Below are 22,387 nucleotides of genomic sequence, written 5' to 3'. Positions count from 1 at the left end.
GAGTTTATTTGCTGCATCAATTATTCGCAGGCAGCTAGTCATGCATCCCCAGAGGATGGTTGCCCCCCATCGTTCCGTTAATTTCCAGTGAATGCTTGCTGGCCGGGTACATTTCTCGCTACGGCTTCATATACACTACCCCAAGGTACTTGCAGTTGCAGAAGTACTCGCATACGCATTGCTGTAAAACATTGCATAGCAGAGAGTAAGTGAGAGAAGAACCCGGGCTGAAATCTGCATCTTGCTGCGCTGTCAATCAGGACGGGAAGAGAGAAGTGTGAGAAGAAAAAAATTTCCTCTACATACTTCCTATCCTTCTTCTCACATCATCCATTTCTTGTTCCCTTTTATGCCTCTTATCGTTCTATATCACCATTTTTTTTACATCGTCATTATCACGCTTTCGATTTGACAGGACGTGCTACATACTACGGACGTACACAGGTGCCTCTGACATATTCCATCCCACATAACACATACATCGCTTCACCATTCATCGGACGGAAACAGCGCATCGCAGCAGCTGCAGCAGGGCATTCCTCGAATCGGCTTGTGGGTTTTGAAAAGGAAGAAGCAGAGTTTTGGACGGGTGTTTTGCCGAACAGGGCTGGTTGTCACACTGCGGGAGGCAGATAATACCAGTACTCACAGCGATTGAGATTATTTTTTATTTTATTTTTTTCCCTCTCGACCCCCCGTCATTTGTCTCGATCCAACTTGGGGTATTGGGAAATATCTCGTCAAAGCAAGACATACGAGGTCCGTGAAATTTTACCATTGTCCGGAATTTGGCATATTGAATTTTGAAGCCGAGAAGGAGGATAGTCGGAGAAGGAGAGGACATACATACACACATACATACAGTATACATGTAGTAGTATGACCTACTTACTTTAACTACTAGTCCCGTCTCGACTGTTGTCTCCGTATTACCTGCATGAATTGTTCCCATCTTGGATTCTCTTCGCGATATCATTTCTGTCAAGTTGTCAAGAAACTTGGACAGTGTTCGTCAACTTCAGCGAAGAGCCCGTCTAGGAGAGGGATTTTTAAGGACTAGCGGCCTGAACCTGACCTGATCGAAGTTAGTTTGGTCGTTTCCTCTCCCGCATATGTCCCCTTCACATCGTTAAGATTGATTTGATTGTCTTGTCCTGGGCCAGTTCTGTTCTTGGGCCCTTGTTTGAGTCTGCGCGGTTAGAAGAATAACAATTCACCTTTCTCTCCATCCGTCAATCACAGGCCCGGTCCATTCACTCACTCACTCTCTCGCTCCCTCTCTCCCTCTCTCCCTCTCACTCTCATTCACTCCCTCCCTTTCCTCGGACATATTTCATCCTCCTATCTCGGAATTATCAGCATAATTATCATTGTCGGAATCAGGAGAAATAACAAGAGCGGGAAGAAGTTATCGCCAGCTGCTTCACCATTTCCTCGACGAACCGACCTGGCCTGTTTCAACTCGCCCTTTCCCAGCCGCCACTGTAGCGTAGCCCGGTCGCGAACGGATGCCCTTCTGGAGCCAGCCATTTTAACCAACTTTTTTTTTTTTTTTTTTTTTTTTCTTTCTTTCCTTCTTTCCTTCCCTTCTTGAATTTGACCAGGGACAACAACAACAACGAGACAGCCACTGTTCCAACAACCCGCAACAAACAACAAAAAACAGATTTGATTTGATTTGAACAGGACAGAACAGAACGGGACAGAACAGGACAGAACAGGACAGGATTGAATCAAACCGAACCGAACTCAACTGAACCAACCAGAGGGAGACCGAGTGTGGCCCTCTCAACCCGGTCTCTTGCTTGATACACACAGACAGACAGACACACCAAGCACTTCTTTATCAGCAACAATCAACCATCATCAACCATTATCATCGCCAACAACCATCTCCACTTTTCCCCTCCCCTCTTCAATAATCCGGGTCTTAAAGTCCACATGGACGTAATACCGTAGGGTTTCGTTTCTGCCTTCGTCTCGCTTTCCCACTATCTCCTGTCAGCGTTTCGATCGCCGCTCTGCCCCTTTTCCCACGCGATTTGACATTCTGGGGCTCTGTCGCGAAATCTCCAAAAAGGCTTGGTTGTCATTTGTTGTCTTCCCCCCCCCTTGACATCATTCCCTCATCCTTTTCGCGATTCCTTCCTCCAAACTTCTATTCTGTAAATAATGTCGGCAGCGACATATCTACAGCCCGTAATGTCACAACCGACCCCCGCCTCGTCTTCGAGACGGCCTGCTCACCGTCCCACAACTTATTCTGGTGCCGGAAATTATCAATCTCAACAACCCCCACAGGCTGGTTCTACCACCAGCTATCATCATCAACCACCAATTCAACCACCACCTAGGACAAGCTCTAATCGTCACCAAGGCGGTTCTGCCAATCCTGCATTACAGCCTGTTTCCGTAACCACCAATTCGTCCAAAGGATCTTCCTCTAGAAATCAACAGAATGATGGCAGCCGATCAGGCTCTCGCAGGGATGGGGATAAAAGAGCAGTATCCACAAATGCCGCCACTGGTTCCTCTTCTCGACAGGAAGGGACTGTTCCCGTACGTGCCGAAAGCACCCGTGAGCCGCCTAGAAGACAAGATCAGGAACAGGGAACTACGTCGAATCCATCTCAACCTGTTCCGCAGCAGCAGTCACAACAAACACAACAGCCACAGCAACCACAAACTAGGCAGGAAAGAATAGACGCTGCGCGTGCCGAGAGAAACGGCAATGCCGCCTCGTCAAGGAAAGAGACACGATTTGGCAATTATATTCTAGGCCAGACTCTAGGTGAAGGAGAGTTTGGTAAGGTCAAACTTGGCTGGAGGAAAGATGGGGGTGTTCAGGTAAAACAAAGGCGACATCTGCATTCTCAATTGAATATTCCTAACTTATTGTTTTACAGGTTGCCATCAAATTGATAAGACGAGACACTTTGGCACCACATCCTAATCGATTGTCTAAGATTTATCGTGAAATTTCAATTCTTCGAACTCTCTCTCATCCGAATATCGTCAAGCTGTTCGAAATGATTGAGAACGAACGACACATCGGAATCATTCTCGAATACGCTTCAGGGGGTGAATTGTTCGATTATATCCTTACGCACAGATATCTCAAAGATCCACCAGCCTGCAGGCTTTTCGCTCAGCTTGTTTCTGGGGTTGGCTATCTCCATAAGATGGGAATTGTGCACCGAGATCTAAAGCTCGAAAACCTGTTGCTTGATCGAAATCGTAACATAATCATTACAGATTTTGGATTTGCCAATGTTTTCGACCCCTTGGACGATATCGGCGAATACGAAGACCGTTTAGATGATCCAAATGTTTTGAAGGAGCTCGAAAGGGGCGTTGGGGAGGATGGTCGTGGCCGCCGTGGCGATTTGATGGCAACCAGCTGTGGAAGTCCCTGCTATGCAGCCCCTGAACTTGTCGTTAGCGACGGCGTTTATACAGGGCGAAAGGTCGATGTCTGGAGTTGTGGTGTCATCTTGGTATGCCTGCCCCTCCCTCGAAAAACCCAGTGGGTAATAGTTTTTGGATACTGATGCACAGATTTGGTAGTACGCGATGTTGGCTGGATACCTTCCCTTCGATGACGACCCGGCAAATCCGGAAGGGGACAATATCAACCTTCTGTACAAGTATATTGTCTCGACCCCACTAACCTTCCCAGAATATGTTACACCGCACGCTAGGGATCTTTTGAGACGGATCTTGGTGCCGGATCCGCGGAAACGTGCAGATTTATTTGAGGTTGCCCGGCATAGCTGGCTCAGCCCATTTGCAAATGTCGTTGGGTTAATCACGAGCTCGACTACGACGACGCAGGATATTATGACGACAACTGTCACTAGTGGTATGTTTGCTTTGAGTCTCTCCAAGAAATGTTAGATTAGCATATCTCCAAAAAACAAAAAAGAAAAAGAAAAGAAGACGAAACAGATAGACCCCAAAAATCCGTACAAGGTACAAGAAAGCTAACAAACTTACGTATCGGGTAGATGCACAAGAGCAACCAGTTCTTACCCGATCTGCCTCTGTCCGCGAGCCGTCTACAACCACTCACGTTCACGCTTCCCCACAGAGCAATCGACATCAGGAACAGTCACCATCATCCAAAGCTTCCGGTGACACAAAGCGAAATACCGTTCAGGTTGAGTATGTGCAACCAAAGACCCAAACAAAGCGGCAGCAGGCAGCATCAGAACAAGAAAAGGCGTCAAAGAAGGAACGAACCCCCGTTATCGAAGAAGCATCAAGTTCGAAATCGAAGGGTAAGGACAGGGAACCGGAGCAACAATCACAGCCTTCATCATCTGCAGCTGCAGCTAAACCGGCTGTCCCGGAAGAGCATCGCCACGTTCCTGTCAATAAGTCCTCTACATCAGGGGTTCCTCGTACACAAGCTGTGGGATCGGATACTGGCAAGTTGCCAACAAAGCATCAACAACGGGCAACGAGTTACCAGGGCCCAAATCCCCTCCATAACACTACTAAGATTACTGTCGGCGTACCTGTAATCGAGACACACCCTATTCCGGCGTCTCAAACCCAAAGTCGACCTACTACAGAAACCCGGGACACTCAAACGGCTGAGTCCTCGCAACCCAGTGTCGCTGCACTCCCTGTCCCACAGACTGGCAACCGCCCTACGTCCTCAGAGACCGCAAATTCGGCAGTGTCGCGCTCCCAATCCGTTCGACAAACATCTTACACGAGATCCAACAAGAACTCCGATCCAGTCGTTCCACAACCACTCACAGTTCCAAGCAAAGTCCCTCAACCCGTTCAGAAGAAGCCTTACACAATATCGAATCCAATACCCCAGGATCCGGACGCAATTGGCATGACGATGTCAACATATGCTCCTGCCAATCCTCGTGAGTCCGGTTCTGAGTTGTCTAAGGGACACAAGAGGGCCAATACTGTCGGAGGACCGAGTGCCAGCGCAAAGATCTTTGATAAGATGTTTGGATCTTCAGACAAGGCTGGAGCTCAGACCGTTCAACCTAGACCTTCTATGGATCGACCATCTGGTCAAAACAGCGCCGCCCAAACACCAACGCCGAGACAGTCGATTGAGCAAGTCGGAGGTAAATACGAGACATCAAAGGGGAAGCGAAGGTTTAGTCTTATCCCATCTTGGGCCCACAAGAATAGTGATCACGGGAGGAAATCAGGACAGGGTAAGCTCATTAAGCATGATCGTCGCCTTTCGCGGTCGGCTGGGAACGCAACTGACCCTAAGGGTCTCACAGCTCAAAACATCGATCCTCCCGCATCCTCCCACACCACGAATGGCTCATATGCAAACATCAATCCGGAGCCTACTAGCCAATCGCTAAATTCGCTTCCTCTTGCGAGCACGAATAACGGTACAACTGGCTCTGCCACCAACGTTGCAAATCTAACTAGCAAGAATCGTAAATTCGGGGACGCATACTCGCACGATGGCCAAATGTCCGGCAACTCTGGTAGCACGGGAGCAGCAAGAAGAGTCATGGATTTCTTTAGGAAAAGGGCCATTGGACGAAGCAAATAGTCTCCGCTTCTCCACACCCAATCCATGCCAGTCCAACGCTTCCAATTTGCATATTCTCTGAGGACATCAGAAAGGCGAAGAGCCTTCCTAACAAGACTAATAACCCAACCACAGCTATACTCCCTTCCGCCTACCTGTCCATCTACCTGAGAACCCTCGTCAACTAACGACATTCGTTTCTAAATAATATGTGCGACCTCTAATTTTACATCTCGTGTTCGAAACGCCCTATTACGATACTTTTAATTTAGCAGCGGAAAGCAGTAATATCATTTTTGGATTAATTCGGAAACGATTGACGACAGGCCTGCCAGAGATTCTCAACACCTCTATTTGTAAATCTCAGTCCGAACCTCCCTAACCTCTCGAATCTCCTCCCCTCCGCTTCTGGGGCGATTCCTTTTTACCTCGCGATAACCGCTCATCGTCACCAGTTTCTAGCAAAAAAGGAAAGCGCATTGTTGTGATATCTTAGCGGGGATGCCCTTTTTTCTCCTTGTTTTTTTTTTAAAGCACGGTTACCATTTTGACCAATTGCGAGCGCTGCATGCCTGCATTCCATCGTCGACTTACCCCATACCTGTGTTTCCCATCCGTTCCCCTAGTTGCCTGATTACGAGCTTTAGAGATGATTTTCCTTTTTTTCCCCCCGAACATCACGAACGCCGATTGTCCTTTTTTTCGTTTCGTTTCTTTTCTTTTCGGTCTCCTTTAAACTCAATACTCGATCTTGTAGTCCTACTTTCTTATGCTTGCTTTTCTACTTCTTTTTCTCTTTCTGTCGGCCGGAGTATCGCTATTACTCTCACATAGCAGTCTTTTTTATCTAACTTTTCTTTCTTCCTTTTTTCCTTTGATACAATGGGAGGGTGTTAAATCATATTCTACTCTTTTCTTATTCAATTTTCATTTCATATCCCTCGTTCGGATGCGTGTTAATACGATATACACCAATATATTCTGAAATGCATTTCCCACCCTCCTCAAACCATTGAACGATATGCTCCATGTTCGATCTCAGCTACAAATTCTTGAATGCACTGTTCACTCGTATCTAAAGCTATTCATATTTCTTTTACAAATTGCGGAGTACACAATGTTGACCTGCTGACATGACAGTATTAGACCAGTTTGAAAGCCCTAAAATCTTCCCGTTCAGTTTATTTTATTTTTTATCGTTTCTCTTCGTCTCGGTTTCCTATTAGGTTGCTTTATATGGCATTTTAATCTTGCCGAGGAGTGAAATGATATCGTATGAAGGAGAAGGGGGAAAAAAAGACAGACATATACATGCTAAATATCAGTTTTTTTTCTTCTTTCAGTTCGCTAGACATATGTCATTATACAGATATACATTAATCAATCACTTATAATTTTACAATTACTTATATGCTAAGCTTCCCACGATAGCGCAAGACGACAATTCGTTAGAGAAATATCTAAGTAGATTTACCAGACGTCAATTTGTGATAATTTTAGCCATATGCATGAGAAGGGTTTAAGACAGGCAAGTAGGAGCCTAAGTATTTACGTCTATCAAAAGGTACTTCCGTCGTCGATCGTTCTCAGTTTGTTACCTGATATCGGTTTCATAACCCAAATTTTGTCTGAAATGTTTTAATTAAGCATAAGAAAGGGTCCTTTTGGTTTTATATTTTGGGTTTAGTACGCCTGTTAGCAAGCTTATTGCAAGTTGGGCTCGTCCCGATGATAACCTTATATCATATCAGGGTTTTTCAGTGGAAGATCGAGATGGATGGATGGATGTCGCAAGTAATTTGGCGAATTTGCGAAGGAGCTCGACGTTGTTTTTTTTTTTTGCCTCCAACAGATTTCAGGCAGTCATATATGCATATTATAATAAAAAAAAAATTTTCTCTTCAGAACCGACGGCTCAGTAGCGTAATACCCGATGGTTTTCAGTCGCATAAAATAAAGATCTATACTAATTATAACTACATAAGTAGATATTTTAAGTTGGCGGTGTCGATTGAAGATTTTTTTTTTTTTTCTTTCGGCGATATATAGCTGCATTTGTATGTGCGAGCGGGTATGGTTAATATTCCTTAGCTATGTAATATTCCAAGCTGTAGCTCCGGTATCCCTGTGAAAAGAAGAAAGCTTTAAAATATTTTCTTCTTTCAAGGTTTTCAATATGCACATGGGACTTGTATGTAAGATAGTAAAAGTACTTCTTACCTCCAGAATCCGCATGTTCTGTCAGCCAGTAAGTTCTAGTTCCTTCGCCGATGGGCCAGTAGGCGACTTCCCGGACGGACCCATTCGACCTGCTGCTCGGTTATGTCCTGCAGATACGGCCTTGACCTTGTCCCTTGTTCTTTTTTTTTTTTCCTCTTCCCTTGGATCCTTGACATAAACTGTACGTATAGGCCCCATCTATCAACTTAATCTATCCACACTTATCTTTCCGTTCGGTACTTTCTCAAGCATCTTGCGAAAACTAATGGTTACATAGCAGTCTGGGGACCAATGGTACATGGTCATTTTGATCGCTTTTTTCCCTGATAGGTCTACCAAACGAGCAGGGATATCTCCCCGGTCCTCGGACCATGGACGAATGACAGCCGGTTCTCCCCCACGTCGGGTTTCTGTCACACCATTGGTTGAGTAGAGCTCATCGGTTTTCGATTTCGACTTTAAAGTACTTTTGGTCATTCACTTTGAATTGAACATGCATATGGAGCACGGCAATGGATATCGGTCGAGAAGGGTGAAAGGATTCCGAGATTCTGGATGCGCGATATCAATTTTACAGGCAATAAAAAAAATTAAAAAATTAAAAAAACGAAGAGAAAAGAGCGAGGTTGAAGTTAGACAAACTAGAGGCCGGAAAGCAAAACGGTCATATGAGGGCATCTCTTTTTGGAAAAGTTGATAGTATCATATCATCTCCACATTTTTTTCCCGGGGCCTTGTTCTCTTACCCGTATCGTATCATATTAGTTAAGATATTTGACTTCGATGCGGAGATATACCTTTCGCATTCGTAGATTGTATAGAAACCCGGGAATTTTGCGAATTGAGAACGGCAAGCAAGCATGGAATTTGGGGGGCGTGAACATACATACCTACTTAGATAACCGTCTCTAGATCTAGTCAGCATGCACGAGCATGAACATGAACATGAGCATGAACAGGGGTGTGGGGGAACCGATATGCTAGGCGTTTCCGGCCGAAGAAAGATAAGAGGGAACTTCGGATTCTAGACTGAAAACTGGACAGGACTTATCATGAGCTCGACCTCTTTTTCTCTAGTTCGGCTGGAAATCCTGAGCGGGAACTTCGAAGGGGTGTCACACTAGCACTAGCAGTTTTGGGCAGAAGTTTTTTGAATTGAGCACAGCCCGTCGGACTCATCTGCATCCCGGCATGGCATCCATCCTTACTATTGGGGATTAATATATTTCCTGTGCTTCCTTCCCCTTCTTATTTGTTAGTTAGTTTCCCTCTCATTTGTTGGGTTATTACTTACATCATCATCATCATCATCGTCGTCATTTTACTACCTCCTACCTACCTAAATACCTACTTAAGTACCTATCTAGCACTTGAGTAAATAGTTATACTTTAAGTGCTTGGGTAATCAATCAATCAATAGACTTAAAATCAGACGATGCCATTGCAGTGATCGGTGCAGCACTGCGATCCAAATTCCAACAACCCGCCACAGAACCTACGACGATGTCAACACAGTTTCGTCCATCCCTCGCCCGCCTCTCCAAATCCATCATCCACACTGCAACCTCAATTAACAATAACAATAACAATGACAATATAAACGTTGAACAATCCCACGACCATTACGCTCGTCCTCCAAATAATCGCCACAATAATAACGACAACGACTCTCCCAAAGCCTCTGCCTTCCTTTTCCTAGGCTTAATAGTCTCCATATTCCTGCTAGTTCTAGCATCCCATTTCTTCTACTTATACGTCGTTCGTAAAGAACCGTATTATTACAGCGTACAGTCTGATATCGATCCTACATTATGGCATGTGGAACGGGTAGTACCGCTTCGAGAACGACTAAGGAGATGGCGTGGACACCCCAGGAGCAATAGTGATGTCTTCAGAGATGAGGATTTGGAAAGAGTCAGGACGGCTCTTATGGTACGTGGGTGGAGAGGAAGGGTTAATAGCGATGGAACACCGAATAGAAACCATAGAGTGGTGGATGATAGAGCTGCTGTTGGCTTCGGAGCTGGTGGGAGTGCAGCTTGGGGGTTCGTCAACGGTAGCGGGAGCAATACTGGTGACGTGGAGTATGGCCCCAGGCAATATATCGAAACAGAGGATACACCTTTCTGGAAGGAGAGGAGGTGGGGGTATACGAATTACGGAACTTACGATGGGTTTGGAACTTCACCCGGAGAGAGAAGAAAGATGATGCTTCTGGCCTTTGGGGATGGACCAAGGACCCGAGGTGGGAATGTTGTTCCCGGGATGAGTAGTAGTCGTTGGCCTACGGGAGCCGTCACGCCAGAGTTTGGAAGCTATGGGAAAATCTCTACAGCTGGTGCCGGGGAGACCGGTGGCTATGGACTCGCTGCGGCGTTTTCGTATCACCCGTCGCCGAAGAATACACATTTCGTCACCCCGCCGATTAGAGCTTCTAGTAAGATTCTAGAAGGGTTGAGGCATACTGGGCTACGATATAAGACGGATAGAACTGCCAAGTTCCCGGATGATGAATTACAAGAGCATTACCAGAGCCTTTGCGAGTCTGAGGATGCGGCTAAGAAGGAGTTGGAAGAGGCGAGAGATATGGCCGCCGTGAAGCATACATATCCTTCTGCCGTTGAACAAGAACCCGATCATGCGCAAAGAGTTATCGAGAAGCTTACGGAATTGGAGAAGAAGTTGCTACATGCTGTCAAAAGGAGAACATTGTTTGCCGATAGATTCGCCATGAGAGAGAGCGAAGAAGAAGAGAGGGGCGAGTCCAGTCGCGGACCGTCAGTGTCGGAACCTCCACCACCCTATACGGACATCGACGAGCACGGACTGCATTTCGATGAGGATCACTAACGTTAGAATTATGATCGGCCAATATATTAAATCTGGCCGTCTTCTTTGTTGCGTTTAACGTTTGTCATTTTTGATCACATACCTTGTCTTTGCTATTGCATTTTGGTTTACACGCCATGCTTCTGGGAGCGAATCTGGCTACTTTTTTTTTGCTTTGATCTTACGATACCCATGGATAGCACCTTTTCATTTTCATTTTCATTTCTCACATCTTTATTCTTGTGGTTTTTCTTTCCTATATATCAAGATTGCTTTCAGTTTATAACCCTCTTCCTAGATGTATATATCAATGCTTTCATGCAGATATTATAGCTTAAATAATGAATCGAAAAACGACTATCAAAACAGAAAAGCAAAGACCAATACCGCTAATAGACGCCTAATGATATTTGCAAAAAGTAATGACGAACCAAGGAAAAACTCTTTATAAGCATTAGCGACCCCTCATAGTTCACCTAGCGGCGACAGTGGGGATGGCAGAAGACGTGGTGCCGGCGAGAAGGAGGAAAACAAGGTATGCCTTCAAACACTAGAAGATCACATCCTTTTCTTCTTCATCCGCTAGTATATCTGCAGGTTCATCGCTTCCTGATATTGTTAGTTTTTCGCCTTCTTGTTCGCTTTCTTGTTCTTTTAGCTTCGCACGCTCGGCCTCAGCTTCATCCAGAGCCTTCTTCTTGTTGTTTTTGACTTTCTTGAGACGATAGAATTCTTCTCGGTCACTAGATTTAGCATAGATTAGCTTCTATTGTAAATTTTAGAAACTGTTGTTGATATATTGACCGGGACCATACAGTTCATCGAGCTCGGAGTTAATATATTTGATAGTGTTCTCCGTTCTGGGAATGATGACGTGCTCAATGGCAGCGACACGGCGGTTGACAATCTAAAAGTCGTCGTGTGAGCAATCATATGTCCATCTAAACACATCGAGATGAAATACATACCTTGATCACATCATCCAATATCACGAATGCCGTCTAAAAAGAAACCAGCCTTAGCATCCCCATTGGAAAGAAGTAATACCACCAGAATGCCAACCTGTAAACTCGCCAACTCCACCAAAGTCTCCACGGCCTTCCCATAAACATCTCGACACTTCTGCACCTGCTGCCCACCCCTCCCCAACCCCGTCAATCCAAAGTCGTTATTCTCTTCCGTGATGTAGCTCTCAAAAGCCGGCAACTGGACACCAGAGACGTTTTCCTGTTTCGAGCGTATTCGAAAACGGGCGGCTTTGACCGATTCCTGGACTTGATAACCAATTTGTCCACCGGTAGCATAGGTGACTTCGGCGAGGGAGAAGGCTGCAATTTGCATCACACGACCCATTTTGCGTTTGGCTTCATCGATGCGGCGGGTAATATCTGCAGGGGGGATCTTATATCAATATTTGGTCGTGGTAGGTATTTCCATAAGAAGACATGATGTATTAGGTACCTCGGAAACGTCTACATAAAGAGAAATTCAATATTATTAGCAATTGATGAAAACAAAGCAGGATCAAAACATATCATAGATTGGGAAGAGCATGACATACTTTGTCAGAGCCTCGGACTTGCGCTTCAATAACGAATGACCGGTCTCAGCGCCCTTAAGCTTGGCCTTCATGATACCAAGCGACTGACGGGTCGGGAAGACCGCCTCTCGGTTCTATCGATAGAAGAACAGGTATGGTTAGTATATTGCAGCTATCTTGTACTAAGTGAAGAAGTAACGTACTCCTGCACCAGACATCGTGGGCGGTGGTGGTGTGGGTTGTGGCGGGGTGGTTAGTAGAAGCTGGGGATTTGGTGGGTTGAAGCTGTAGATAAGTCGTAACCGTCGATAGGTCGTTTAGCTGTGCTATGATGCAAGGAAGTTGGCTGCTCGCAGGCCAGACAACCAAAGCAAGCGCGTCGGGATTTGTTAGTTCCTCAAACTGCGCTGCTCAGTACGGAATCGGCGCAAATATCAGAACTGGGTAAGAATCTCGCCCAATGTCGGTAACAGGCGGACAGTTTCAGGCAGTTCTAGTCGCGCCAGGTCAAACAGCACCTACACCAAAACTAAAAAAAAGTCTTGACTAACTTGTACACGACCAGTCACTCTGGAACCGAAAGCCTTCTTCTTTATTTCTCGACGAATGACGGCGGTATACAAGCAATGAGGAGGTAGTCTGGGTCGCGCAACCTCCATCTTCCTTCCAACGTTCCGTCCATCCACCAATCCACCTATTCGATACATCGCGATGCCTCCTAAGAAGACGAAGGCCGTCAAGGCTGAGAAGGCTGTCGAGCAGCAGGCTCCAGTGCAACCGGCAACTTCTGCGCCTAAGCCTGTTGAAGTCCCGGCACCGGCACCGACGACGTCGAAACCAGCCCCTGTTAAACCTCCAGTATCCGTCCAAGAGGTCACCAAGAGCCTCCTCGACTTTCATCTAATCGTACGTCTCGAAATCGTTCCGTAGTCAATACACCACACGGAGGAATACTGACGGAATTCTCGAATCGTGTTTCCAGACCGACGAGGACGTGCTATTCGAACAGGATATCCAGCGAGATAAGGAGCCCGATGTCAAGACATGGCTGCAGTATATCAATCACAAGAAGAAGAATGGGAAGCTGGCGGAGTTGGTGTTTGTACGTTGCGGTCGACCTGTTCTTTTTTGTTGCTGTAGGGAAAGTGTAGCTGATGGAGGATCGTATAGGTCTTCGAACGGGCCATTAAGGAAATGCCTAGATCGTACAAGATATGGAAGATGGTATGTCACCCGGACACGGCTATATGACGAAGTCTCAGTTTTAACATGATCTCTTATAGTACCTCGATATCCGCGTAAAACACGTCGAAGGCCTCAATCCCTCCAAATATGCCGCCGAATATGACAAAGTAAACGATTGCTATGAAAGCTCCCTCGTCCTGCTCAACAAAATGCCCCGCATCTGGACAGATTACCTCACTTTTCTGCTCAAACAATGCAAAGTCACACATACCCGCCACACCTTCGATCGCGCTCTCCGTGCGTTACCAATTAGTCAACATAATAGGATATGGGAACTCTACATACCCTTTGCGAACTCAGCGTCCGGCGATACTGCGGTAAAAATTTGGAGACGGTATATGCAGGGCCACCCAGAAGATGCGGAGGAGTTTATTGAACTGCTACAAGAGGTTGGGTATTATACCGAGGCCGCACAGAAATATATTGATATCCTCAACAACCCGAAGTTCAAAAGCAAAGCGGGGAAGAGCAATTTCCAGCTGTGGATGGAGTTGTGTGAATTGCTGGAGCACCATGCTAGGGATATTCAGGGCCTACGAGTGGAAGATATCATTCGGAGTGGGATCAAGAGGTTTGAGGATCAAAGAGGGAAACTGTGGACATGTTTGGCGAATTACTGGACGAACATGGGCGATTTCCATAATGCGAGGGATGCGTACGAGGAAGGGATTACCACTGTCATGACAGTACGGGATTTCACTCAGATTTTCGATACCTATGTCGAATTTGAAGAAACAATCGTCGCGGCGGAAATGGAGGCTGCCGCTGAACGACAAGCAGCAGGGACGGTAGATGCTGAAGCCGATCGGGCATTGGATAATATGATGATGAGGTTCGAATACCTAATGGACAGACGGCCTTTCCTCGTCAACGATGTGCTGCTACGACAAAATCCAAACAATGTCATGGAGTGGGAGAAGAGGGTTGCATTGTGGGGGGACAACAAGAAGGAGGTAGTGCAGACCTATACTGATGCAATTGCGGCGATACAACCGAAGAAAGCGGTAGGCAAGTTCAGCGACCTATGGACTAAATACGCCAAGTTCTACGAAGAAGGCGGCGACTTAAATACAGCAAGGATGATCATGGAAAAAGCAGTCAAGGTTCCATTCAAGACAGTTCAGGAACTCGCAGAAATGTGGGTTGAATGGGCAGAGATGGAACTGAGAAATGAAAATTTCGACCAGGCTATGGATATCATGGCGAAGGCCACGGCTGCACCTAAGGGATCTAGGGTGGATTACTTTGACGAGACACTCACGCCGCAACAGAGAGTGCACAAGAGCTGGAAACTATGGAGTTTCTATGTTGATTTGGTAGAGAGCGTGGGGACGCTGGCGGAGACGAAAGCAATTTATGAGCAGATATTCGAATTGAAAATCGCTACGCCACAGACTATCGTCAACTATGCGAACTTGCTGGAGGAGAATAAGTACTTCGAGGAATCTTTCAAGGTAAGTATCGGTTTATCAATTTATTCTATGCGACGGTTCGCTAATTAAAGCTTAGGTATACGAACGAGGCCTCGATCTCTTCAGCTATCCAACGGCCTTTGAAATCTGGAACTTGTACCTCAAAAAGGCTATGGACCGCAAGATCAATCTCGAACGCTTGCGAGACCTATTCGAACAGTCTCTCGAAAACTGCCCCCCGAAGTTCGCAAAGGTGTTATATATCATGTACGGCCAACTAGAAGAAGAGCGGGGTCTCGCCCGACATGCAATGAGGATATACGAACGTGCGACCCGAGCAGTTGCCGATGAAGACCGCTTCGAGATGTACGAAATGTATATAATGAAATCCGCCAGCAATTTCGGCCTCACATCCACCCGACCAATCTACGAACGCGCCATCGAGGTCCTGCCGGATGCGGAAGTCAAGAGCATGTGCCTCAAATTCGCGGAGATGGAACGAAGGCTTGGAGAAATCGACCGTGCAAGAGCTATCTACGGTCATGCTAGTCAATTCTGTGACCCGCGTGTTGCGCCAGAGTTTTGGGAGAAATGGGAGAAGTTTGAGGTACAACATGGAAATGAAGATACCTTCAAGGAGATGCTGCGGATCAAGAGAAGCGTGCAGGCGCAGTACAAGTATGTTGACTATCCTCCCCAGCTTCGTTTTTACACTATGCTAATAGAAAATATAGCACCGACGTCAATTTCATTGCTGCGCAGGCGGTTGCCCGTGGTAAAGAAGCAAAGGGTGCTGGGGCGCCACTCGATGAGACGGATGGGAATGCTAACGGGACCAAAGACGCCATGCAAGCCTTGGATAGAGAGCTTCGGGCACCGATGGGCTTTGTGGCAGCGAAGAGCGGTGGAGTTGTTGGCGGACAAGGCGCACCGAAGCCGCAGATTACTCTCCAAGCTACGGCCAATCCCGATGCCATCGATATCGATATGGATGAGTAAGGTGGCATTCATATCAGTCTTCCTAGGATACGATGGCCAATAAATTTATCCACAAGCCACTCACAAAGACAAGGTTACAAACACACAGTTATTTCTTTTGTTTTTGCACATTTAGCTCATTTGTTCTAGTACCTTTTTTTCCTTTTCTCCCTGACATATCATGGTGTTTTATATAAATAGGAGTTGGGCTCTCTCTCTCGTTTTATTTTCTCTTTCCTTTGTTCGAAAAGAATGTCGAAGGCTTTCTAATCTGTTCTAGATATTGGTACCTTCGGGTTTTATGCACCCCTCTGAAAAACTGTATTATAGGATATCCGATATCGATCCCCACGCTCGACTCAGGGTCTTTCTCTTTTTCCATACATTCGCTAAATTCGATTTCAGTGCGGATTGAATATGTGAGGCTTTCGTAGATCTACTTAACAGCATTACATTCTGCAACCAATGACTTTCTAAACGGAATCAAATGACTAAAAAAAAAAAAATTGTATTTTAATAAACTTTTAAATTTGTGCAACCCTTCGACAGTCGTTGCGAGTGTCATTCTGCAGACTCTAAACGTTTGCCGTTGACCCCATCGTGCTCAGTATATGATACATATATATCAGCTGAAACGATGTCACTACTTACGCCTTGCGATGCGGTACATATACATATCAACCAATAGGCGCGGGACGGCGGCGGCGGCGGCGGCATTTTATTTAGATGTATATCACATATAAATATATTTACTTAGGTATATATATGGGGCTCGGTGTAGCCTTGCGCTGAGATGTTTGAATGAGAAGTCCAAAGTACACCATCCGGTATCCGGCTTAAGCTTTAGCCCACATTTTTTTTGCTTAGAGCTATTTATTCATCACTAGTATCTTAGTAATTTTGAAGGTGGCTTTTTCATCTCGATTCCCATCTATACATTTTCGAATCATCCTTTTAACGACTTTAATTTGATTACTACAATTCAGGGCTTTGTCATCAGCCCCTGCCGACTCAACGAAATCGAAGATATCGATCGATCACCCAGCCTTACAAGAAACACGAAGCTTAAGCTTGAAAGGCATAACTATAACGACAACAAAATGCCACCTAAAAGAAAGCCAGCGTACGTATGACCTCCTAATATTACAAAAAAATCTTTAAAATTAAATATAGATAATATACAAGTATATAAAGTTAATACCTAACAAATGCCTTAGAAACGTGGTCGAATGGACCGAAGAAGAGGAGAGAGAACTCGCAAAGTTGAAACGTAAAAAGGAACAGATAGAGAGGAAGATAGCAAAGGCTTTAAAGGCCCAGGCCCAGCCTGACGCTACTAGTGCAGAGCCAAGTTCGGAAGCTATGGAAATTCGGGGTGGGGCCCAAAAGAAGACCTGAGTATTACTCAAGGTGGCTTCGATTTGGGGGTGTTTCTAGTACTAGCTATATTATTCTTTGATGGACTATTATGGGACTGAGACATATGAGGATCTTATTATTATCATGTATCATGCATCCGGTATTATGCAGCCGGAGCTGGAGTTTCGGCGAGGGTTGAATGTCACTAAGCTAAAGCTATGTTACAAGGCAAATATAGTTTATCACCGTCATGTCATTACACACATCCCCCCCTCGTGTTACATATCAATTTCTATACTATTCCTCGAGTCTGTTTACTAGCACCATGCACAGCAATTATAGTGATAGTGATAGTGATAACTGGCTAGAGTCAGAGGAAAAGAGGTCTACGTCAAATAACGACGGGCCTGAAATCCAACACTTGATAGTCCAACTTTGTGCGTGTGTAACCTTCCACAACACGGAAATTCCGAATCCGGCGAAAACGAGGGAAAAGTATGGGGTATCGATCTGTCGATGACCTCATTCTGGATCATGATCTCATTTTGGCGTAATCTACTTTCAGGGCCCGTCGATTATTATTACTAAGTGAAAAGAGAGAAAAAAACAAAAAAAAAGTTTATAATAATTATAAAAGCCTCATATTTCCCCCGCAAATAATATTCGTTATATTATAGTTTTCTCGTTAATAATTATTTTTATTACACCATTACACTACAATATACCGTTCAATAGTCCTCCTCTTCAGAAGGCAAACTTAAACAATATTACACAAATTTTATATACAAATATAGTACTTCACAAGCATCTCATAATGGATCAGTCGTATGTTTTATCCATGATCTGCCTACTCAAGTAACTTAAAGGTCTTCGCTAACCCTCGTGAACGTAACTACTAGAACCCAATCTTCCGCCGGACATGTCTTCTCCGCAAACCCAGGCCCCGTCATTCCAAGCGAGGAAGTTCAGCAAGAAATGGCCGCACAAGCCCAAAGCTTCGATGCTGCTAGAAAGCAAGCTCAGGCCGCCGAGAAAGCAAACCAGGCTACACAGAAGGAGGGTGATAAAAAGGATACCAAGGAATCCAAGTCGAATTAAAAGGGTTAATAGAAAGTATTTGGTCAGGTGGGAGGGACAATAGACGAATAATACTGTTGGTTTAGACGGAAACGAATCCTGGGATACAGAAATGGCATCATCGGAGTACAACAAACTTTTGTATTACCACTATTATTTTTGAGGCAATAATCAAAATACCCTATCGGTGCCATTCAGACAGATATCATATGCAAGTGTGAATTGCCTAGAGGACTATAGCATATACCGTTGTTACGTAGTTTGATGTTTAGGACTCGTATCAAGACGTCGTCTTGGTGGTACCATAGATATAGTACATACCCAAGCGGGCGTTGGAGAGGCTGAGCCTTGTTGTAAGGTTGGATAGGTATGACTTAGTATCGCCGAGACTGCCGGGCCTTGTTGCGTCGACGTAGACGGTCCCAGCCTAGGCACTGGCCGAGCGAAATCACATGATCATTTTGACCTTCAGAATGGGTCCAATATAAAAATCCGGGGACTTTTCACTCGGTACCACATTGTGCAAGAACCAATCCTACAAAGTGCGTGAAAATTAGATATTTTGAATCGTCTCATTCGGGCCAGTTTGGGCAATCTGAAATCATCAAATTTAATAATGCGGTTGAGGATTTGATTTTTGGTGGGAAGCGTAGTTTGGAGGGGCTATCTATCCCACGAGACTACGCCTTTCTGCCCTCGAGACTACGAAATACGGTGGTCTTGTATGAGAGCTTGCAGGCCCGCCGAGCACGTCGTTGTTTTGGAGGTTGCGGGTTGGTCACGTGAGTATTTTGAAGCTCAAAATTGCAATAAGAAAAAAATAGATGATCAAATCGTGTGGAAAGAGGAAACGTATTGTACAAAAAGGAATCTTTCAACCTTCGTAAAAATAATGTATTCTGAAGCATCTAATTTCAGCGATTCTAACAAAATCCGAATCGTAGAATTTGGCGGGATATTTCAGGATTTAATTTTTGGAGATGTTCGCCCGGCGTCACCAGGTGTTGACTACATGACTTATTTCCAGATCACATGATCCTTTTGGGCTTCAGAAGGGGCCAATATAAAAAAATCCGGGATTTTGACATATTTCAATATATTGAAAGAACTAATCATCCAAACCGTATGAAATTGAAAGATTTTGAATCAGAAGGCGTGGGCGAGTCGACGCAACTTGGATTTACGAATTTTGGCGGGATATTTCACAAGTTGGATTTTGGCGGGGATTCTCATGCGAGCATCGGAATGTGGCGATAACGTGCCTTGCACAGTCTTGGCATCTATTCCTCAGATGTTGTATTTTGGTCTGATCAACACAGAATTGTCGATATATTGGTCTGGTAGACTGGTCATGTAACCGTAATATACAATGCCTCGAAGGCACATCACATCCTACGTAAGTGATATCTTAATATTTGGTATTTCCATGCCTCTATAGTTTTTTATATCTACTATATGAAGTATCTAGCTCAGAGGAATTCTGTTCGGATATCAATGTAATTTACAAGTTCCATATGCATGTCCACTTCATCTTAGATGTTACTTGTCTTGTGAGGTAGATAGCCTGTATATCAGATATCAGATATCAGATATCACCAGGTATATTAAGTAAAGAGCGTCAGAAGTCATATCACGCCATGACGCTCTATTTCAATCATCTTGCCCGAGTTTCTTATAGGACTTTGAGCTTTCTCTCCATTCCCGGAATTTATTCTAGAGCTCCCTTTCCCAAATCTTGTTCTCGAATTTCATTAAACTGCATTCATCCTCACCCTCACCCTCATCTCCATCATTCCTGTACCTCCATCACTATCATCATTACCATACCTTCAATCCATCAAATTTATTTCTTCACGATGTTACGATCTAAATCCAGAGCCGGCTTGGGGTCTGAGAGACCCCCAAATGATAAGGCCCAAGGTGGTGATGATAATAAAGAGAACAAGGAAGAGAACGCGAACAATTTGCTTCCTGGCAGCCCTGGTGGTCTTTCTATGCGGTAAGTTTCCAGTATATGCTATTTTCCCACCAACACAGAGCCCACTCTGTTCCCAACCTTCGACTATTTCAACAACCTCTCTGCTGTCTTTCTCTCTCTCTCTCTCTCTCATCTGTCAACCTCCGTCTACCTCCCACATATCACCTACCACCTACCATCTACATCTTACTGAGCATCCTTCTCTTCTAGCCACAAAATAAAACAATCCTTTACCAACCTTGCTTTGCGTCTTACCCCCAAAGAGACGAAGACCATCTTTCGCAAGCCATCTCCCTCTGCTCAAGCTTCAAAAGCGGACACAGAAACTGCAGCTACAGTTCCTCTCCCAGAAAGCCCACGTTCTGGAACACCTCCTTCGAACACCAATCCTTCGCCAGCAGACTCGCCAGCGAAGTCACCAAGCAAGCCAAAGAGATACCTCTCGTTCTCATTCACTCCTGAAAGCAAAGACAAAATGGACTCAAAGGCTGCCAAGTTTTTGCTTGCTACCGCCCGCCTGGCTGGGAAGGACAGCCAGAAATCCGACTCTACCGCTAAAGGCAAGGGAAAAGCCCCTGCCCGCGACGATGTTGAAGCCAAATCACCGGCTTCTACTAAGAAAGAAGAGGTTGCTGGCCAAGCTGCCAGTACTTCTCTTCTCCACCCTCCCACTGCTACCTCCTCCCTCTCCACCCAAGGTGCTGGTAAAGAAAACCAGCCAACGGCAACTACCACCAACGACAACAAGGCCAAGGGCATGAATAAGCTCAAGGCCAAAAACAAGAAGAAGCCGGCCACTCCAGCCACCGCCCCTCAAGCCGCCACCACCCGCCCACCGACTCCCATCCCACGGTCGGTCCTAGCTCTCCCCGCCCCGGAGCCCCAGGAAGGCAGTGATCTGACCAACCAGATCACTAACCTTCTTGGACGTCTCTCGGCTGGGGAGACTATCGACTACCAGCTCAGGAACCCAGAGGGGTACGTCGATGACGACCCTGACTGCCTGGACTTCCTGGACGATCCAGAATGCCAGGAGATCCTGGGGAATTCCACCCCCAGGCTTTCCTCGGCCTTCAATCGTTCGGGGAAGAAGGGCAGGAAGTAAGTCATCATCGATGTTCTCTTCCGGGTTCCTGAGCGGGATTAGATAGTCTCGTTTGTTTTTTTGTTTGTTTTTTTAATGATAATGATAATGATAATGATAATGTTTTTTTTTTAATGATTTTGTTTCAGTCCATGTCTTCTGTCCCATTCTATCATAAAGTTTTTGATATATCTCCTACCCCGACTTCTTTCTCTCTCTTTGACGTTCCCGAGCATTCTGTACACCTTGATTCTTAACTGCTCCTCAGCTCATCTATATATTCTATTTTCTTGCCTTGCCTCTTACCGATTCCCCGCAGCGTGCTTGATTCTACCAATTACCACCTACCAATGTCCATACAACATAAAAGTTTCGACGTCGATGTATCACACATCCCACAAATCGCGAGTTACAATACCATTGTATATACATATACCTCCCTCAAACGTAAACCCTCCGATACCGCCATTATCTAGATCACCGAATAGAAAGCTCCACCTCACCCACTCCCCTTTTATCACCAAAAAAAAACTAAAAAAAAAAACTTAAATCATGGTTCCACCTGATAGATATATCGTAAGTCAAGTTCCCCATGATTGTATTATCTAGAACCAAAAAAAAGTATATACAATAGCAAACCCGCTTAAAGCTAAGAAAGCTAGACAAAAAAGCATTTACCTACATTCACCCGTCATTCCGGTGTAACCAAGCCAGGCCGAAGGAAAAGCAAAAGACCAGCGATATGAGTATACAAACTGCATTGTTATCCGGCATCGCGCATCCCATCTAATATATAGCTCGATAGATAAATCACATAAAATACCACCCTCATAACCTCCTCCTCCTCCTTTATCAATTTCTCAGCATATATCCACTTCCTAACCTGCAAGGACAAGAAATCCAAAGGCCTCTCCAAAACTATCCTCAGTTCCAATTCCAATATCAAAACCCCCCCCTCAAATATATCCTCATTAATTCAAAAGAAAGAAGAGGAAGTAGAAAAAAGGGCCAAATATGTCTCCCTCCAACTCTAAAACCACAGCAAAGCAAACCACCATCGTCACGCCCCCAAAGGACTCCAAAGAACCCGTATACAACCCTAGAGAACATAAAATGACCATCCCAAAGTCTCCATACC

The 22,387-nt window shown here is 45.2% G+C and overlaps 7 protein-coding genes across 7 annotated transcripts; 6 read left to right on the top strand and 1 right to left on the bottom strand.

Annotated features, from left to right (window-relative positions):
• Positions 1–2,172: 2,172 nt before the first annotated feature.
• On the top strand, positions 2,173–5,548 carry AOL_s00004g568 (uncharacterized protein; the record flags this gene model as incomplete). The annotated part of the gene is made up of 4 exons (XM_011119217.1): positions 2,173–2,847; positions 2,907–3,497; positions 3,568–3,862; positions 4,008–5,548. 4 exons carry the CDS (start codon positions 2,173–2,175, stop codon positions 5,546–5,548), a joined length of 3,102 nt encoding a protein of 1,033 aa, XP_011117519.1.
• Positions 5,549–9,250: 3,702 nt separating this feature from the next.
• AOL_s00004g567 (uncharacterized protein) lies at positions 9,251–10,597 on the top strand (the record flags this gene model as incomplete). Its single annotated transcript, XM_011119216.1, has 1 exon — positions 9,251–10,597. One exon carries the CDS (start codon positions 9,251–9,253, stop codon positions 10,595–10,597), a length of 1,347 nt encoding a protein of 448 aa, XP_011117518.1.
• Positions 10,598–11,126: 529 nt separating this feature from the next.
• Positions 11,127–12,334, bottom strand: AOL_s00004g566 (uncharacterized protein; the record flags this gene model as incomplete). Its single annotated transcript, XM_011119215.1, has 7 exons — positions 11,127–11,319; positions 11,392–11,483; positions 11,545–11,577; positions 11,624–11,964; positions 12,038–12,048; positions 12,138–12,250; positions 12,320–12,334. The coding sequence occupies 7 exons, from the start codon at positions 12,332–12,334 to the stop codon at positions 11,127–11,129; spliced, it is 798 nt and encodes a 265-aa protein (XP_011117517.1).
• A 493-nt stretch (positions 12,335–12,827) lies between these two features.
• On the top strand, positions 12,828–15,772 carry AOL_s00004g565 (uncharacterized protein; the record flags this gene model as incomplete). The annotated part of the gene is made up of 6 exons (XM_011119214.1): positions 12,828–13,022; positions 13,099–13,218; positions 13,287–13,340; positions 13,400–14,815; positions 14,871–15,451; positions 15,508–15,772. The coding sequence occupies 6 exons, from the start codon at positions 12,828–12,830 to the stop codon at positions 15,770–15,772; spliced, it is 2,631 nt and encodes an 876-aa protein (XP_011117516.1).
• Positions 15,773–16,851: 1,079 nt separating this feature from the next.
• On the top strand, positions 16,852–17,149 carry AOL_s00004g564 (uncharacterized protein; the record flags this gene model as incomplete). The annotated part of the gene is made up of 2 exons (XM_011119213.1): positions 16,852–16,874; positions 16,969–17,149. 2 exons carry the CDS (start codon positions 16,852–16,854, stop codon positions 17,147–17,149), a joined length of 204 nt encoding a protein of 67 aa, XP_011117515.1.
• Positions 17,150–17,924: 775 nt separating this feature from the next.
• On the top strand, positions 17,925–18,208 carry AOL_s00004g563 (uncharacterized protein; the record flags this gene model as incomplete). The annotated part of the gene is made up of 2 exons (XM_011119212.1): positions 17,925–17,935; positions 18,010–18,208. The coding sequence occupies 2 exons, from the start codon at positions 17,925–17,927 to the stop codon at positions 18,206–18,208; spliced, it is 210 nt and encodes a 69-aa protein (XP_011117514.1).
• A 1,835-nt stretch (positions 18,209–20,043) lies between these two features.
• AOL_s00004g562 (uncharacterized protein) lies at positions 20,044–21,270 on the top strand (the record flags this gene model as incomplete). Its single annotated transcript, XM_011119211.1, has 2 exons — positions 20,044–20,186; positions 20,376–21,270. 2 exons carry the CDS (start codon positions 20,044–20,046, stop codon positions 21,268–21,270), a joined length of 1,038 nt encoding a protein of 345 aa, XP_011117513.1.
• Positions 21,271–22,387: the final 1,117 nt, after the last annotated feature.

The sequence above is a fragment of the Orbilia oligospora genome (assembly GCF_000225545.1).
Source record: "Orbilia oligospora ATCC 24927 unplaced genomic scaffold scaffold00004, whole genome shotgun sequence".
Classification (NCBI taxonomy): Eukaryota; Fungi; Ascomycota; class Orbiliomycetes; order Orbiliales; family Orbiliaceae; genus Orbilia; species Orbilia oligospora.
This window is presented reverse-complemented; position numbering and strand designations above follow the sequence as displayed.